Consider the following 19,501-nt stretch of genomic DNA (forward strand, 5'->3'; position numbering starts at 1 on the left):
CCAGCAATTTTGAATTCGATCAGGTTCGTTAATTGGAGGACAAAAAGTTTCAACGCCTCAATAGACTTGACTCGTCTCTTTGAACCGTCTGTTATGTGTTGTCGATCTCAAGCGTAGTTAACTCTCTAAAAAGTAAAATGATATTTTTATAACGCAGCACACTTGAAAAAGAGACCAAAAAATATATTATTTGCAAAATTCTAGAGAAGGTTTAACTAAATTTTATTCCTATATCTATTTATACTGCGCTGCTATTATTAAAGTGAGAATGTTTTAACACCTGGTATTTATCTTATCTTAACCTGTGGAAAGAACTTTAGCTGGCTGGCGCCAAGCCTCGTGACCTGTTTCGATGACCGTGAAAAGCCGAGGACGGAGCTGTGATAGAATCCAGATCCCCCAGTTGAGCCTAAGGACTGGCTCCGCTCCGCTGACTAGCTCCGTTTCAATTAAAACACGTAAGGTTAACTAGGGTGGCTGGGTTTATCACAACAAACCTCCTCCCTCATGTTCCTTGGGAATATCAAACTCGCTAAAACTCAATTGCAAATTGAACTGAACGAAGCTAAGTAAATTATCCGAATCTTCAAACAAGAATGGAATGCTCGCTTTATCACAGGGAAATTAAGGACGCCATTATAAAAATAAAAGACTTTATTTAACCTGAAAGGCCAGTCAGTGATCACTGGATCACTGGTATTAACTGGCGATCATCGTCACCGTCATCACCGTCATCGTCCTAAACATTATGGTCATCTTTCTCCCTTACGAATCTTACGAGAGCGCGCCGGTAGGTTATTAACCACTGGCAGTCCGAACCATGGACAGTTCGAGTTGTTGTTTCCGATAGTGAAATATCAGAATCACTCCAAAGCAAAAACACTCCAATTGAAAATTTGCTCTCATCCCTTAGAAAGGAATAATGGACAATTCTTCCTCAGAAAAATACTTAATGCTCTGTCTGGGAACCTTATTTAGTTCCTTCAATGGGAACTCAGCAGTTGAGGGATCCTTTTTGACGGCTAACAAAGGCCCATTAGTGACGCCACACCGGTCATTATTCATTGCAACCTTAATGTAACCGTCATCTCCCCACAGGTGTCCCCACGAGTTTTTGATGATCCAGTAAGGAATTTCGTTGTCCACACCATAACCCACAGTTAATACAGCATGATCTGTCTTTTTCCCTGGCAACATTAAAAATATATATTTATTAAATATCCTTTAAGAATTGCTACTCAGTAGATCTAGTGTGTCCCATATTGTTGCAATGTTTTCTCTCCTGCAATTTACTAGTTCACTGATATGAAGTATATATGAAATAATTCATATTTGAACTGCGGTTGTAGATGAAAGTGAAGAATGATCATCGCAGTAAATTTTCCAATTTAAGCAATTGGAAAGAAGAGGCCTGAAAAAAAATCAGGACTTCAATGTGTGGCTTCATAGCTCAGTTAGTAGAGCATCGCACCGGTATCGCGGAGGTCACGGGTTCGAATCCCGTTGAAGCCCTGATTTTTTCCAGGCCTCTTCTTTCCAGTTGCTTAAATTGGAAAATTTACTGCGATGATCATTCTTCAATTTCATCTTTTTACTAGCTCACTACAATCCAACTGTAATATTCATTTACCCTGACTATCAACCTCGTTCCCAGGTATTTTCCCTTAGAGATTGGAAGGGACCCTGGGAATCAGGTTGTGTGACTGACTGGATGCATAGAATTTTACGGCCACGGGAACAACTGAACTCGAAAGTAACAAACCTCGCTAAAAGAAATTTTCAACTAACTTGACATTGTAACTTACCGCATTTTGGATCATCGTAAATTCCGTGGCTGTAAAACCTGAATGTCTTTCTGTCCGAGTTTACGGAGGATGCGATCGGACCGTGTGTGACTAGGGCGAGTCTCAGCGCGTCCGAACTATTTTTCCTGACTTTGATGAAACCACTAATGTGAGCGGAGGTGCAGTTATCAGACTTGCCGCAATGACAGAATCCTTCCTGGAAAAAGCATAGTACAATTGGTAAGAGGAGGATCAATAGAGTGGTTTTCAAGTGTGTCAAGTAATATATTAAACGCGAAAGAGAGTGTTTAACTACATTTCCAAACACCGAGAGGAGAGTTGAAAATACGACGCGTAGCGGAGTATTTTTGACGAACTTCGAGGTGTTTGGAAATTTGGTCAAACACTGTCTTGAGTGTTTGATATATCTTCTCAATCGAAACCAAAACTAAGGGGAAAACGGAGAGGTAAAATCGTGAAAATCTATGCTAATTAAGATCAGATATGCAAACACCGTCACGGTCATGATTTCCTTTGTTTAAACTTGATAAATTATTAATGAAATTAAGATTAAATGAAAAAAGACCAGTTACAATTGTTATCACGTCACTAACGACCAACGAACCAATGAGAAGTCAAGAAAATACCTATAAGTGGAGCTATAAGTGAGCGAAAATTCGCGTGACTAAGTGGCTAGTATTGGTCACATTCAACATAATTACCAACATAAAAAACCCACTCACTTGAGCAAGATAAGGTCCATAATCTCGCCTCAAAGCCACGCCATTGCGTTTCACCCATCTCAGAGTTCTGTCTTGGAATCCCCCACGACACCCGTGATTCCCTACGGGCCACGAACAATCAATTAACTGCTGGTTTGACAGTTCGACAAGTTCTCCAGTCTGGTCAAAGAAGGTAAAGGGGAAGGTAAAGAAACTGATTTATGTAAACACTGTTTAAAATTAAAGGTTGCAGAAAGTGAGAAATCATTGGCTATTTTATAAATTATTCTACAGTTGACGTCTTTTTCAGTGGAGGAAATGTTGTTACACTAACACTTATATTTTCCTAAGAACGACATAAGTTGCAACGATTCAACCTGCAAAATAACAAAGTTGTACCTTCAAAAACTGCGCTCCTTCTACAGCTCCAAGAGCAGAGAATGTCCAGCATGAACCACATAAACCTTGACTATGAATACGAGTAACTCCACCTGATGGATACAGAAGTAAATGAAAAAAAATAGAATAATTTATTTAGAATTATTTATCAATTAGTGAGACACTTGTGGATGGAGTCATTGTACGGCAGTGAGCCGTCATTTTTTTAGGGAAAACTACAAAGTAGCTTGGATTTTGTTATTGTAGAGAAAACAAAAACTCAAATGACTGTAGCCAATCAGAAAAAAAAAGATTCTTTTTGCCACCTAATCAGGAGCAAATCCGAAACCAAACGTGACTTGGATTAGACGCAAATTCCCGCGCTTGGCGCCGATTACATATTTCTGCTTTGAATTCTGATTGGTTCTTCATCGCTTTATTTGGGTTTGTTGTGATGTAATTACTTTGGTTTTGTTTTCATGCCAGTAGTCTTAAAAATCTGCTGTAATTAGTATGTTACAACTCTTCAACTTCACTAATTAAAAGGTAACAAAGTCCTAGCGTTTAGTTTTACCGCCAGAAACTCGAACTGATTCTTGCCGACATCCTTACACCATAATAACAAACAGCAACGGCTTACACACCTCTGTAACGGACCTAAAGAGTGTATCCGAACTGTTAACTTTGTTTTCTTCCTGCCTCATTGGCAAATTTTGCTTCCCTGGTCGCAAAAGATTTTGAAAAGCGATCTTTACTCCTCCCTGGTGTAGGTTGCCTTACAAAAGTGCTTGTTTTCCAATTCCAAGTGAAAATCCAGATTCCACTGAGTTTGTGATGTAGTTTAATTTGGTATATAAAAGAAGAATACTTTTGAATGACTAATGGCGAGGACGGTGACTAACATGGCAAACTTGTCAGGAACATGAAAAAATGAAGGATAGAAATTGCTAACAAACGTGAAAACTTCCCGGGGGAGAACTCCTACATAAGAAGGACGGGGGTGTTCGTCGGATATTTCGAAAAGAATCCCTAAGAGGTGCGTACTAAGGTAATGTTTTGTGGGCGTGGCTCGAATTTTTTTTCACACTTAAACATGGAAGAGGTACCGATTCTAAAACTATAAATTAACTGACGTTTTTCGGCTCAATGCACTAAATGGTGCCGCAAACGCTACCGCTGTGGACCTATCAAGGCTGAACACCCTTAAAGGTACCAACACCGCTTTTTAACCCCTCAAGGGTACGACGAGCACCCGCGTCCTTTTTACGTGGGAATTTTCCCCGGGGGAAACGAGAGCCTGTTGGGCAAAAAAAGGCTGACACAAAAATGATCAATAATGTTTGTTTGAGTACCGTAATCCCTCCAGTCCAACTGCTCGGGAACAAGATCTGTATGCATTATTGATTGGTTGAAAGGCAGAGTTGATGATTTGAATTTCTTGGATTTCTTGGATTTCTTGGATTTCTTTTCTTGGAGTAATCCTTTGTGTAAGTCCACCTCCTTTTCTGTCATGTCCGCCATGTTGTTTGGAGTTAATTTATACTTCAGGTTTGCACGGTTCTTCGAGCGAATGTATCTAATGAGACAGTAAAGAAACCAATTGAGTGGATGTCATAGTCTTTTTAAAGCACTCTCTATAGAGTGTGACTTCATTTTAATAAGAAAATTCTAGCCTTAGTAAATGAAAATTGCAGCAAATCCCACAAATGGAGGGTCCCCTAATTAGGGTGCTCACATACCAGCCTAACCTAGTCGCAAGAAAAGCGTCTCCTAAATGCATGTAAGGTGCCGTCCCCCCCCCCCCCCCCCACCAACAATACGTGTCCCTAGTCGGATATAGCTCCCACTGCTATACTGGATCCGTCTCCAAGTATAGGTGCAACTGTAATGCCAATAGAAAAGTGTAAACAATAAAATTGAAATGGGGGTAAGGTGAAAAACGGAAATAATCTTAGGTAAAAAATGCCGCCAATAAAATAACCCTGATAAAATACATTGAGCACCTGAGGTTGTGTTTAAAGATGTGTTTCCGTCGCTCGTGTTCTGTCAGTGAAGAATAATTCTTGCCATGTTTGGCTTGGTATTCTTCGTAAGTTTTGTCGAGCTCGCGATCTTTGTGATGTGAAAAGTGCATGTATTCCGCCATAGGATTTGCCAAATAATGGGAGCGGAGCTTCTTTGCCTTCTTGTCGCAACTTGAGTCTATAAATGAAAGAATAAAAAAACCCATTAGAAATGTCATGTGCACTCTTTGATGTACCAAATCATGCATAACAAAGACGCCTTCAGATTCAATTATTTAATTCCAGTGATTTTCATTAGTCCAGACTGCACGGAAACAAAAATGCTGCCGGCACGCAGGGTATTTTACCAATAGAGGTGTGCCAGCGACTTGACATTCTATCAGTGTGGTACGGTTAGTAGAAATATAATAAAAGCCAGAAAGACGCGAAAGCTCAATGGCTACAACGTTGAATTCTGAACAGGGTGGTCCTGGTTCAATTAATTCCTGGTTTTTTCAGGTTTCTTCTTTGGAAACAAGGCAACTGACCATCACGATTCCTCCCTTAACCCCTAACATTCCATCCGTAATTGTCTTTCTTTCAAATGCATAATTTGCAAGAGCGAACACAAATAAAGGTTGTTGTTTGTTGTTTTTGTTGTTCCTCATCTGGGGGATCACGAGCGATTCTCTTAGTTGCGCCGTTTCATGCCAAGCAAACCGAAGGTCAGTTAAGTGTCTCGGTTATTGGCACTAGTCACATGGTTCATTCAAACTTTAGAACTGAAACAGCCTTTTCCTTGCTTCTTACTTTTCTAAACATCACTTACTTTTCGGCAAGCCGAACAAGGACCTGTTAAATTTCCAAGGCTCAAATGATATGTAGTCGAGCACGTAGTGGTCATAATGTGACGTCAGCATGTCGTCATAGCCCATCATCTCGTATCTCAGAGGTCTATGAGGTTTGGTTTTAGAAATGAAAAAGCTGTAAGTGTTAGTTTTGTTGTATCGTCTGTTTTTCCTTTCGTACTTGAGGCATGGCATTCCCCGGTGCATTTCTTCAGAAACAAACTGAAAGTAGAAAGTTAAATGTTACTTCTTTTACCATAAAAATTGTTTAATTGAAGTAAACATGTAATTTCCTCCGTCGTTATAACCTAAGGAATATGTTTTGGGATTACCATACAATTGTTGATAAATTTTTCAGCGTTTCAGAAGCGCGAGACAAATTGGAGAAAAAATCTGAGTCCCTGAAGGGATTCCAACCCTTGATATGACCTTCCAGATATCGATCGGGCGCCCTAGACATCTAGGGGAATTCAGATTTGAGTATGAGTGCGAGATCGAGTACGAGAACGACTTTTCAATTCTAGTTTGCAGGCTTCACATTATCACATCACATGCCCATCTCATCCCATGAGCTGGGCAACATGAAGAGAGAGGGCTCTGGAAACGTTACTGGTTTGAAATTCGAAAATCGTACACGTGGTCAATCTTGTACTCGTAGTCCAATCTAAAGGTCCCGATTGATAAAAGATTAATGAGCCAGAACACCTTAGAACCTTTACAGTTGGTTCAAATGTTACATGCATCCTACCTACTAAAATCGTCGTTTATAATTTTTAAACTGCCATAATCGATCATGGTTAGCCCGAGAATTATAATTTATAAATTATAAAGATGTGATCAAACGCGCGCAACATTTCAAGACAAGTATTGCAACATTGTACACGTTTAGCCAGCTTGTTGCTCCAGACAGGTTTTAACACTATATTGTAATGTTGCGTGTGTTTGGCAAGATCCTTCTAGAAATCCAACAATGTTGTGATGTGTTGCTTGGAAATTTTGCGTGCGTTTGGCCAGGTTTGAAAAGCAATTTAAATATGACTGACGTGTGCAAATTGTTATAGAATATTTAAGATATAATGAGCGCACTCATTGGTCGATAGGGGTGTTAACGCGAGAACATGTAAACCTAGCTTTTTGAGTAAAGCAATTGAGGACTTTTACCGTGTTTACATAGCCTCATGTAAACACTTTGGTAATTCTCAAGAGTTATGCAAACCCGTGTCGGGTTGTCTCTAATTCTCCCAGCCCCTCGAATGTTTAGATAACGCTATGTAAACAGTCACTCTTTTGCTTAAATAGCGGTTGCTTTTGAAAATTAACTCTTATCGGTGCAAATTTAAGTTTCAACCATGAATGTGGAATAAATTGAGGCAGCAAATCTTTCTTAACAACTCTTATTGGCTATGACTCCATTCAGTAAAATTGCTCGATGAAGTGTAGGATTCTTTCAAATTTTCCATTTTTTTTTAATTTCCAAGAATAATAGACCAAGATGGATGCGAAAAGAACGTGCCAATTGTGTAGGAGCTAAAAGCAACCTACATCTACATATAAATAGCGAGCACGTTCTCAAAATAACGAATATATTTAGGAATTAGGAATTAGGAATTTAGCCACGAATTTAATTTCTAGGGACTTTCTACTGATTGAAAATCGCCGAAAGACATAAAAACGCCTAGCTAAGGACATTTTCTTAACTGTCCCGATATTTTGCAAAATCCTTTCAGATAAAACGTTTTTGACACGTCGCGTGTTACCATGACAATATCACGTAACAGACATGAATTTTGACAGGGTGGTCACTGAAATCAATCCATAGCTAAAAGGAAATGCTTTATTCAAAACTACGACGGTAAACTGACACCTCGGAAAAACAAAGCTGAAACTCCAACCTGAAAAGTAAGCAGCAGCTGGGCGCGAGGGGTTCAATGTTCTCTGGGTGGAATAACACGCATTAATGCTGACAGCAACGACTCTGCTATAACAATGGCTTAGGAAAAGGTAAAATATCTTGCAAGCAGTCTTTAAGTATAGTTTGCGACTTAAAAAATTACACTTTTCTGTTAGGGAACTAGAATGAAGCCGTTTGGAAATGTACACGCTTTTTCAGTTATCGGACCTCATTCTGATGCATTTTGTATACCGACGGACTCGATATAATATTGAAATGTTGGGGCAAGTTTCGGAGAGATTCAATCGTTTCAACTTCAGCTTTCAAATCTTGAAACGAAATTGGGTTAAACGAAATGATTCTCATAAAAACGGCAACATCGTGTTTTCAGAGCAGGAAATAGGATTCGCCTCAAGGGCCGCACTCTGTTTTTCTGTTACGATGAGGCAGCTCTAACCAGTTACAATTCTATAAAGTGTTTCTCAAAGCTGGAAATGATATAGTTAAGGCACTTTACGTCTCCACTTTTGCACAAATTTTAGGGTTACTGTCTGAGTACTGAGGTTAGTCCATCTAGCTCTGTGCTTATTTTGAGGGCAAAAAAAAAAAACGAGGAGAAACCCAGGATTACCAACAGATTCCAGTTGTAACGCCAAATTAAGAAACGCTTGACGAATCTAGGTCATGAATCAAGCGCTGCTGACAAACATCTCATACCACAACTCATAACGGAGTCCCTTGGCCAGCAAAACTTGACACCTTAGGAAATTAATTTTTCAAGCCCATTTTAGTCTGTCTGTTCGTCTGTAATACCATAGTGACGGTATTACAAATCACAGACTTAAAACGAGGTCCGACGACTTCAGAAACAAAGTAGCAGTGTGCAATACTCCTCGCAAGTTTTTGGAAAGAGTGGGAGAGCCATTGTGCTATGAAATGGCTGCAAAAGCCGTCGGCAAAAATAAAAAAGTTATAGCTTCATCTCGAATTAGAATTAATATTTAGATTATTCGCTGTCATGAAGACGAAAGACAATTAGTGATCTGTTGATATTTAATTTCGGTCTCCTGGAACTCGGACGCTGTACTTCACTCTGCTAATACGTCAAAAATAGCGCCAGATGGCTCAGAATGATCAGATTAAAGTCCATCGAACGCAATAGTTTACAGTTTCGTACATCCAGCAGCTGCCGCAAGCTGTTTAATCAATGTACATATGCCTGACCTTAAAACTGTCGACTGAGTGAATGCACCATCATTACAAGGCCATTACAGCATTTGATGGGTCACGTACTTAAAGCGTATGCTCTCCTGTTTTAAGAAGTTTTAAAGTCCCTTTTAACGATTTAAAAATTTTATTACAAACTCAATGATGGAAAAGTGGTGATCTCTTAACCGTTTCTTTACTTACGCAGTGCAGTTTTTACTCTTGCCATTGCCGCACTGAAATTCATTTTCAAAGTTATTGTGTTAGTTTAAAATGGACAGGAAGGAAAGTAAGGCTACAGAAAGTTGGGTGGATAAAAGATGATGCCAACTTTCAAGTTATGTGAATGATTCTTATGTCCACCTAATAGAAAAATCTCGAAATAGCCCGTTCATGGTTGCGATTTTATGCACTAAAATTACACTTTCAAATCACCAGGAAATACAGGGGAACGAGCAGAAGAGTGTCTTTGTAAAAGACCCTGGACAATCAAAAGAAAGAGAACTGACTGACAGCAGACGTAAGGAACATTAACTTTTGACAAAAAAAATTCAAGACTGAAAATGGTGGCAAATCTAAGTGCGCCTGGAAACAACACAATTATCCAAGAATACTTCTGCCCAGCACGTCTCCAACCCCAACACAAGATAATTATTCTATCTTTAAATATTCCCTTTTCCATCACTGCAATTTTTGGGAATGTTTTCATCATTGTTGCTCTTCAAAAAAGTCCCTTCATCCAGCATCGAAACTGTTGTTAAGTTGTCTTGCAACCACCGATCTTGGCGTAGGTGTTATAACACATCCTATTCTCTACAGCTATTTAATGTCTCCAGAACACTCCAAACTTTGTTACTATTCTAAGATCCTTTTGCGGACCATGGGTTCAATCTTTGCTGGAGTATCTTTGCACACAGTGACTGCAATAAGTGTAGACAGACTTCTTGCCCTGTTGTTGGGGCTAAGGTATCGACATGTAGTAACTTTCAGAAGAGTCTAGCTCTTTCTCGTTACTTTTTGGCTCATTAGCACTGCTATTGCAATCGTGCGTCTTTACAACTTAAGTATTGCTATGGCCATCGGCTCCATAGAGCGGATTTTAAACATAGCAGTATCAACCTTTTGTTACATGATAATTTTTGTGACGCTTCGCCATCACCAAACTGAAGTGCTACAAGATAACGTTCAGCAAGGAGGAGGAATTTCCCAGAAGATAGCACGATACAGAAAGACGGTGTCTTGTGTACTCTGGATATTCATAGCATTGCGGGCTTGTTATCTTCCATTTGGTATAGTAACACCTATTGTTGCGATCACTGGATTAGATATGCCAGCTTTAAAACTCACTTGGTTTGTAACAATATCTCTACTTTTGTTAAACTCATCCTTAAATCCATTTCTGTACTGTTGGAAGATAAAGGAGGTACGACAAGCACTGAAGGACACAATCAGGCAGTTTTGCTGTTTTTCAAACTAACTGATCCCAAAATGAGAATAGGTCACTAAAGTAGTTTACAGAGAACAAAGGAGAGGCACCAAACAATCGACACCTCTTGCCTTGAACGCAATGGAAGTAACAGCCTAATACGTCCACAGAAATAGTAAATGATATCTACTTAAGGGCTTTCACTACAAGAACGCAAGCCGCTCATTTATACAGATGGAGAAAACATAAGTCTGTGTTATGGTTTGTTCATTGTTGTTGTAATTGGCTCAAATTTGTCACGTGATCATAAAACAGGTAGCTGCCCGTGCTTGTTACAATGCAACATATTCATCAAGCAAGAATAAGTTATGATAAGTGGCAATAACAAATATTTTATAGCCACAAAATCCTAGAGTGGCAGTAATTTGAAATTCAGAACGAAGGTAAATCACTTTCTATTAATTGAAAGAACCTCGACCTCTATAGCGTTCGCTAAACAACCGTTAAAGCAAAAAAAGTTTGCTCTCAAACAATATTTGAACTCTGACGATCAGTTAAACAAGATACGATGGAAAGAAATAGGTAATTCAGAAATTTAAAACACGAAAGTCAGTAGAGATGTAGGGAAATCTCCACAAACTGAATTTCAAATAACTTTATACAACCGTGAAATTCACCCTTACCAGAATTGTAAAATTACAATCTTCTTTTCTTATTGATGGCTGTAACGACATTTTACAAAGTTAAACTTGCTGCTCAATAGGTTTTTAAAACTTCATGTGTCAAAGCAGCTGTTTTTTCCAACTTCTGCGGGTCCTATTTTGCAATTATGCCTTGTCAGTTTAGAATTTGACATAACGAACGTGTCGTGTATTTGGCATTTAGACTGAGGAAAGTATGCGAAGATAGGTGAAGTCTTGACATAAAGGACGTTGAGTGTTGTACCAAAACTATAGCATCAGCCATGAAAGTCCACAGATATTGACTGACAGAAAGGATCATAGAAAATAATCGTATATTCTATAAACCTGTATTGTAAGAAATGTGAATGATGCGTACACATAATGTGATTTCATCATTTTATCCAGCATAGGCTGTCTGACAATGATCTGCATACATATTTTACAGCCTACATGACCCTACCTTACTGTCCATTACATAGACTCCTGTTTGAACTCAATACTAATAACGATTTTCACATTATAGTATCTGTTTAAAATTAAAAAAACAAACACTAGTAGCTGCTAGGGGTTTCGTCTTTGTTGAATACATGATTCTCTGCTGATAACAGGTCAGTGTAAAACGCAGACTGCAGACTGCTGACCGCGGGTAAAAGATGTAGATTGAGGGTAAAATGCAGACTGCAAACCATGGGTAAAATGACGTTTGTAGACTGGAGACTACAGACTTTTCAGTAAATATCGTGTTAGTTCCATGATCGATCGATCGCGAGTGCTATGGATCGTTTTCACGTGACGTCATCAAATTCCAAAATCCAAAACTAAAGAGCCACGAAAATTTTTATCCTCATAAGGCATAAGGGGATCTAAACTTAAATCTGTTTACAACTTTTCAGCTCAATAGTGTGCTTGGTTTAGAAACCAGTGCCGTTTGAAGTTCAGAGTTATGTCGGTGCGTGACATACCACTCCGATCGCGTTTGTGGAGAAATGTACACTTATCTAATGATTTTTAGCCTTTTTAGGAGTTAAAGTGTTTGGAAAAGTGCTTGTGTAAATGTTTGTTGGTTCAGTTCAGATAATTAGTCACCTAGATAGCCAAAGTAAGTTCCAGATGTTTGCACTATTTTCCGACCGCCATGTTGGTGGAGCACAGAGCTCCACCAACATGGCGGCTCCATACTGGGCTCTGTAAATTTGCGCAAAACATTTCGACGAATATCTGAAGTTTGGGAAAACGCAGAGACCCAAAAATTGGAGAAGTGTCTCCTTTACCTGTCTCCTATAATATCAAAATTTCTTGACTTTATCCACTGAATAGTTTTCGATTTATTTTTTTGTTGCGTGACAGTGAAAACCATCTATATAAACAGGATTATTCACTCAGGATTAGCGTAAATTACGCCTCAGGTAGCCTGTTTACGGAAATGCTAACACGTTAACAGTTGAAAATTCTATAGTCTGCAGTCTGCATTTAACCCGGCTTGGTCTGCAGTCTGCATTTTACCACTGGTCCGCAATCTGCAGTTGCAGTCCACAGTCTTCGTTTTACACTGACCGGCTGACAACTGACTAAAAGGCACAAGCTATAGACAGATTCAATCCGTGGAGTTTGGAGTATGGAGTTTGCAGTTGGGAGTTTCGAGAAAACCGAAGAAGTTTTTATTTTTCGAATAGATAACGGCAACGAAGAATAGAAACAATAGCAACGAACAACATTCATTATTATTGTTTCTGTGTTTTCTTAACTCGAAACTCGAACGACTTGGCTTGAAACTCGATCCGGACTCGACTCGGAACTCGAGGATTGAGGATCGAGTCGAGTCGTCGATTTTTGAGTTGCTGTTAATCTACATTTTACCGATACTGTAGGAGATGGTAAGAGTTCTGCTACACTTAAAAGGGAAGCAAACTGTCATCAAGTAAACAGACCTTAAACTCGGACAGGTTAGTAGGAATGACACTCTGTCCTGCACGCGGCAGCCATTTAGGAAGTGGTTTATACCAGCAGCTCATGAAATCATTATCTGAAGGCTTCATCTCCGAGTGCATGGGCACGATTTTAAACAGGATACCGTGCTTGCCTAGGTCTCCTCGCTGTATAGTCTTGTCCATGCCTATTACAAAAAATCAAGCAAGACATACTTTGTATTCTACAGATAGTTATATTTTGTGCGGCAAGCGTTTTGAAAGGGAGATTAATGAGGACCTGTTTATATGAAGAAAAGTTGTCTCTTGAGTCAGCTCGAGCGAGAGGACATTTCCTCGAAGAGCACTTCCTATAACAATCTTCGCCGCTGTCGTGCACGCATCTGTAGGGCAACCTTTATTAAAACAACTAGATATGAGAAACTAAAAAATGGTTTCTCCAGGACTAACGAAGGGTCACTCTGTTTAGATAGGGTTCTCGAGACGAACCAACTTTTATCCAACCAGGAGCAAGTCAGGGCACTATGGAGGATGCGCGAAATTGTTAGGGCGACTGTTTGACTCGGTCAGCAGAAAAAAAAAAAACGTTTTTGTAAAAAATGCTGGGTAACTGAGATGGTTCACAAAAGGAGGTATCCTCTTACCTGGGAGAATTCTTCTCCACATGAACACAAGCGTTAAGAATTTTGAAATTTTTGATTTTATAAATTCTGTTTGCGTTAGCAAAGACATGCAATGACTTTTCTTGAGAGTTAGAAACCTTTTTTTTTTCGAAGGTCTTATTTACCATATCCGAATAGCAATGGAATTCTCAAAGGCAATGTTTATAATAAAACAATGTGCTTCAATCGTAGACTGGTAACAGTCAGTTTAACAAATATAAACAAGAATAGGCGGCGTTCCTGTCTAGCGCTGCGTTTAATTATTGTAAGAATATTAATATTCATACGTACCGTAATAATAATCGATTCGACTCGTGTTTCTGTCTCCTGCGAACCAAGCTTCAAATGGTTCAACAATACCATCAAACGGAAGCGATAAGATCCCTGTGGCATGGTAATATCGAGGAAAGTACTCATCATAAAGTGCATCATAGTCGCCGACGATATCACGCTTTACAAGACGAAGGATAGTGTCCTGTGACATCTTGTACACTTCAACGATAACTCCTACAAACCCAGCTACGACCATCACCGATGATAAAATCGTAAATATAGGTTTCCCCATTGCTTTCGTAGTAATTTCCTTGATCTTACGCTTGCTTTAGAACAAGGGAAGTTTACATGTTGAAGTAAGTGTTTTGTTATTTCCGTTAGTACACCTGTATAGATAATTTAAGTGACTAATTATATCCAGATTGGCTCATTTCACACTCTTTTTTTCCGTTGTATCCTTCTCATGGCAGCTGAATCCTTCGACGAACCTTCACAGCAACTCCGATTTACCTGCTAGTTAATACAAAGTTGACTTCAAGACGGTTCATCTATCGGCCATTCACTTTGCTCTCCGAAGCTTATAACTGAATCTCCTTCCTTCCAGCCCTCTAAAGGCACCATCTACAGTCATCACTCAATCTACCTTCAAACCTTCGTCGGAACATTCGACGCAAGTCGACGCAAAACTCAAATATCGCGTTAATAAACTAGCAAATGCCAAAACGTACACTGGGAATAAAATATTGATAACTGCGTGGAAAAGAAGAGAGTTTATTTGACAAGAACGACTGTTTCGTTTCTCGTACCTGCTGGAAAAGTTTCAAATTATTTTAGACACTGTAAAAAAGTCTCGTTTAGCCATCATATCCGGTGTGTCTGGTGGCTGGTACCTGTAGTGTAGTGATTTTTTGCCCCGCCAGGTTACAGCAGGCGCGCTACGAACGGCAATGTACAAATAAGATAGCAAGGTCCGCAGAAAAATTTGCCTTATTATCACATTCAAATCAGACACATCCGCTGCCCTAACCTGTGTCAGAGCCGCCCATCCCAGACAGAAAAAATCTGAGATTTTTTTCTTTCGGAGAGGGGTGGTGTGACACAAGCTAACTAACCCGTAGTTCTTAAGAAGTTCGTTTGTGACAAAAGTCCATAAGCTACCTCTCAGTGTCGCTTTAGTCGAGCAGCCGTAATCTATTTTAGATTTAGATAAGAGATTGTGGTTTCCTAGACCAGTAGCGAGGAAAGGCGGGAAACGACGGGAATCGAAAGAAAAGGGTACGAATTAGACATTAGTTTATCTAGACAAAAAGCAAAAAGCCAATATGAAACACAACACAACAGAGGTTGTCACTGTCTAGGATAGATCACAACATCCGCAGGATAAATATCACGGCCTGCCAGTGGATCAGTGTCGTACGTTTTGTTAACACTTAATATATAGGCTAGGAAGCTTAAAGAGAGGATTTCACGGCTCGGCGCATGTGCAAGCTATCTATCTATCTATCTATCATTGTTTATAAAACAATCCGAAGCGTGTTGATGACGATATAGGTGAGATTTCTTATTAATCTTCTTTTCGTATGTTCTATGCATTTTCCTTGTCGCTTCAACCACATCACAGACTGTAATTTTGTGAAAGCAGAATGACAGCCTTTGAGTAACCCATACGGTTACACATGATGCCCAGAATTGATTCATGGAAGATGAAAACCGATTTACACAAAATACGGGTCATTTCGTTTTGAACATCGAATTTATTTAGCCCGACGGATTTATTCTACCGATAGCACGAGTTATCTACTCGCATGATTGGTTTAGAAACAATGGATTGCGTGGACTACATCATGCGTTCAGCCGTGAAACTAGTTTTTCAACCAATAACGACGGCGACGCCAAGGACGACGTCTCGTTGAAAAATAGATTTATATTTTACCGTCCAATTTCGCAATGATCTTGATCTGTTCAGTACGCTGGTTTAAAAACTTTCTCAACCTGGTCAATTCACGTTGTTGTTGTGCATGCATAGGACTGCTATGAAATCTACAAAGTTTTTCAACGCACGAGCAATGCCATTGGTATACCGTTGTGGTTTGCATAAGCCCCCATTCCGAACTGGAATTAACCCGATTGCGATCTACTCAGTAGATGGCATATCATTATCTAGCCCTTGAGCAACTGGGATGGGAAAAGTGAATCAAATACCATTGTTATAACTCCCAACTCAAATACGTTTTCCGATTGGAGGGGAACGTGTCACGTGCCGATGGTCAAAACTCACTAACGCCCTAGGGAAAGAGCAACTTGAACTTTCGACTCGCACGTGATCAGGTCGTGCTCCTTGAAACTGCGGCAAATTTGTGTGCCAGTCGACGTCAAGCAAAGGATTTGTCGCGGTTTTGTTTCTATTTTTGAGTTAGGAGGTATAACAAAACACTTAATGACTGGTCCCGCGGGAAACAGTGAGTTTTGTTTCCCCTAGACCCTCAATGTTCCCCTCGGCCTCGACTTGGGAATATTGAGGGTCTTGGGGAAACAAAATTCACTGTTTCCCTTAGGGCCAGTCATTAAGTGCCTATTGAACTACATTACATTTATGATCGCACGCGAAAGGAAGAACAACTATTTCGTAGCAAAGAAAACAATTTTTGAAAGCAAAGTCGAACTTCCACTAATACACCACATTCCCGTAACAGCCATTTCTTTACAATGGCCAAGGTTCCAATGACGAACGCTCACATACCATTCATTTATTGCTCTTAAAATTTCTCTTCATTGGTAATGGCTCTCATTCTATTCTTAGGGTGTCTATTCTTGAAAGGTCCTTTCTATTTCAAGAAGATTTAATAGACAAAGACGGTAGTCTAAACATCTTACAAGCAAATTATGGCTATGGTAAAGTTTTATAACAGAATTCTATTCTTAAACTAAAATACCACTTCCGTTGGTATTTCGTTGTTGCTATTGTTGTTCTTGCCGCTGTTGTTGCTGTGATTGTTGATGTTGTTGTTCTTGTTGTTGTTCTTGTCGCTGTTGTTGTTGATGTTGTAACTGGTGTTATTGTTATTCTCGTCACTGTTGTTGATGATGATGATGATGATGGTGGTGGTGGTGTTAAAGTTATTACTAGCAGTTGCTACTTTTGTTTTTCTCACTGTTGTTATTGTTGTCAATGTTGTAACTGTTGCTACTGTTATTCTTGTCCCTGTTGATGATGATGATGATGATGATGATGATGTTAATGTTACTACTGGCTGTCGCTATTGTCACTGTTGCTATTGTTGTTCTTGTCACTGTTGTTATTGTTGTCAATGTTGTAACTGTTGCTACTGTTATTCTTGTCCCTGTTGATGATGATGATGATGATGTTAATGTTATTACTGGCTGTTGCTATTGTCACTGTTGCTATTGTTGTTCTTGTCACTGTTGCTATTGTTGTTCTTGTCACTGTTGTTATTGTTGTCAATGTTGTAACTGTTGCTACTGTTATTCTTGTCCCTGTTGATGATGATGATGATGATGATGTTAATGTTACTACTGGCTGTCGCTATTGTCACTGTTGCTATTGTTGTTCTTGTCACTGTTGTTATTGTTGTCAATGTTGTAACTGTTGCTACTGTTATTCTTGTCCCTGTTGATGATGATGATGATGATGATGATGATGTTAATGTTACTACTGGCTGTTGCTATTGTCACTGTTGCTATTGTTGTTCTTGTCACTGTTGCTATTGTTGTTCTTGTCACTGTTGTTATTGTTGTCAATGTTGTAACTGTTGCTACTGTTATTCTTGTCCCTGTTGATGATGATGATGATGATGATGTTAATGTTACTACTGGCTGTCGCTATTGTCACTGTTGCTATTGTTGTTCTTGTCACTGTTGTTATTGTTGTCAATGTTGTAACTGTTGCTACTGTTATTCTTGTCCCTGTTGATGATGATGATGATGATGATGATGTTAATGTTACTACTGGCTGTCGCTATTGTCACTGTTGCTATTGTTGTTCTTGTCACTGTTGTTATTGTTGTCAATGTTGTAACTGTTGCTACTGTTATTCTTGTCCCTGTTGATGATGATGATGATGATGATGTTAATGTTATTACTGGCTGTTGCTATTGTCACTGTTGCTATTGTTGTTCTTGTCACTGTTGTTATTGTTGTCAATGTTGTAACTGTTGCTACTGTTATTCTTGTCCCTGTTGATGATGATGATGATGATGTTAATGTTATTACTGGCTGTTGCTATTGTCACTGTTGCTATTGTTGTTCTTGTCACTGTTGCTATTGTTGTTCTTGTCACTGTTGTTATTGTTGTCAATGTTGTAACTGTTGCTACTGTTATTCTTGTCCCTGTTGATGATGATGATGATGATGATGATGTTAATGTTACTACTGGCTGTCGCTATTGTCACTGTTGCTATTGTTGTTCTTGTCACTGTTGTTATTGTTGTCAATGTTGTAACTGTTGCTACTGTTATTCTTGTCCCTGTTGATGATGATGATGATGATGATGTTAATGTTATTACTGGCTGTTGCTATTGTCACTGTTGCTATTGTTGTTCTTGTCACTGTTGTTATTGTTGTCAATGTTGTAACTGTTGCTACTGTTATTCTTGTCCCTGTTGATGATGATGATGATGATGATGATGTTAATGTTACTACTGGCTGTCGCTATTGTCACTGTTGCTATTGTTGTTCTTGTCACTGTTGTTATTGTTGTCAATGTTGTAACTGTTGCTACTGTTATTCTTGTCCCTGTTGATGATGATGATGATGATGTTAATGTTATTACTGGCTGTTGCTAGTGTCACTGTTGCTATTGTTGTTCTTGTCACTGTTGCTATTGTTGTTCTTGTCACTGTTGTTATTGTTGTCAATGTTGTAACTGTTGCTACTGTTATTCTTGTCCCTGTTGATGATGATGATGATGATGATGTTAATGTTATTACTGGCTGTTGCTAGTGTCACTGTTGCTATTGTTGTTCTTGTCACTGTTGCTATTGTTGTTCTTGTCACTGTTGTTATTGTTGTCAATGTTGTAACTGTTGCTACTGTTATTCTTGTCCCTGTTGATGATGATGATGATGATGATGATGTTAATGTTACTACTGGCTGTCGCTATTGTCACTGTTGCTATTGTTGTTCTTGTCACTGTTGTTATTGTTGTCAATGTTGTAACTGTTGCTACTGTTATTCTTGTCCCTGTTGATGATGATGATGATGATGATGTTAATGTTATTACTGGCTGTTGCTATTGTCACTGTTGCTATTGTTGTTCTTGTCACTGTTGTTACTGTTGTCAATGTTGTAACTGTTGCTACTGTTATTCTTGTCCCTGTTGATGATGATGATGATGATGATGATGATGTTAATGTTACTACTGGCTGTCGCTATTGTCACTGTTGCTATTGTTGTTCTTGTCACTGTTGTTATTGTTGTCAATGTTGTAACTGTTGCTACTGTTATTCTTGTCCCTGTTGATGATGATGATGATGATGATGTTAATGTTATTACTGGCTGTTGCTATTGTCACTGTTGCTATTGTTGTTCTTGTCACTGTTGTTACTGTTGTCAATGTTGTAACTGTTGCTACTGTTATTCTTGTCCCTGTTGATGATGATGATGATGATGATGATGATGTTAATGTTACTACTGGCTGTCGCTATTGTCACTGTTGCTATTGTTGTTCTTGTCACTGTTGTT

At 39.1% G+C, this 19,501-nt stretch overlaps 1 protein-coding gene and 1 pseudogene across 2 annotated transcripts; one reads left to right on the forward strand and one right to left on the reverse strand.

Annotated features, from left to right (window-relative positions):
• Positions 1-3: 3 nt before the first annotated feature.
• On the reverse strand, positions 4-15,483 carry LOC145462678 (uncharacterized). Its single transcript, XM_081446255.1, has 9 exons — positions 13,820-15,483; positions 12,870-13,054; positions 5,717-5,957; positions 4,888-5,086; positions 4,237-4,460; positions 2,906-2,997; positions 2,528-2,686; positions 1,806-2,001; positions 4-1,187 (listed from the first exon to the last, which is right to left on the reverse strand). The coding sequence occupies exons 1-9, from the start codon at positions 14,091-14,093 to the stop codon at positions 910-912; spliced, it is 1,848 nt and encodes a 615-aa protein (XP_081302381.1). The 5' UTR covers positions 14,094-15,483; the 3' UTR covers positions 4-909.
• On the forward strand, positions 7,479-10,654 carry LOC145462680 (adenosine receptor A3-like; annotated as a pseudogene). Its single transcript, XR_014041236.1, has 2 exons — positions 7,479-7,736; positions 9,271-10,654. The product of XR_014041236.1 is annotated as an adenosine receptor A3-like (transcript).
• Positions 15,484-19,501: the final 4,018 nt, after the last annotated feature.

The sequence above is a fragment of the Orbicella franksi genome, chromosome 12 (genome assembly GCF_964199315.1).
Source record: "Orbicella franksi chromosome 12, jaOrbFran1.1, whole genome shotgun sequence".
In the NCBI taxonomy this organism is placed as follows: Eukaryota; Metazoa; Cnidaria; class Anthozoa; order Scleractinia; family Merulinidae; genus Orbicella; species Orbicella franksi.

What these genes read in the sequence shown, in the direction of transcription:
- LOC145462678 (XM_081446255.1), bottom strand. Translation starts at nt 14,093, where the DNA reads ATGGGGAAACCTATATTTACGATTTTATCATCGGTGATGGTCGTAGCT. An exon ending in TCGAATCGATTATTATTACG is followed by an intron (nt 13,055 to 13,819) that starts GTACGTATGAAT and finishes TTTTTGTAATAG; the next exon opens with GCATGGACAAGACTATACAG. An exon ending in TTACGATGATCCAAAATGCG is followed by an intron (nt 1,188 to 1,805) that starts GTAAGTTACAAT and finishes TAATGTTGCCAG; the next exon opens with GGAAAAAGACAGATCATGCT.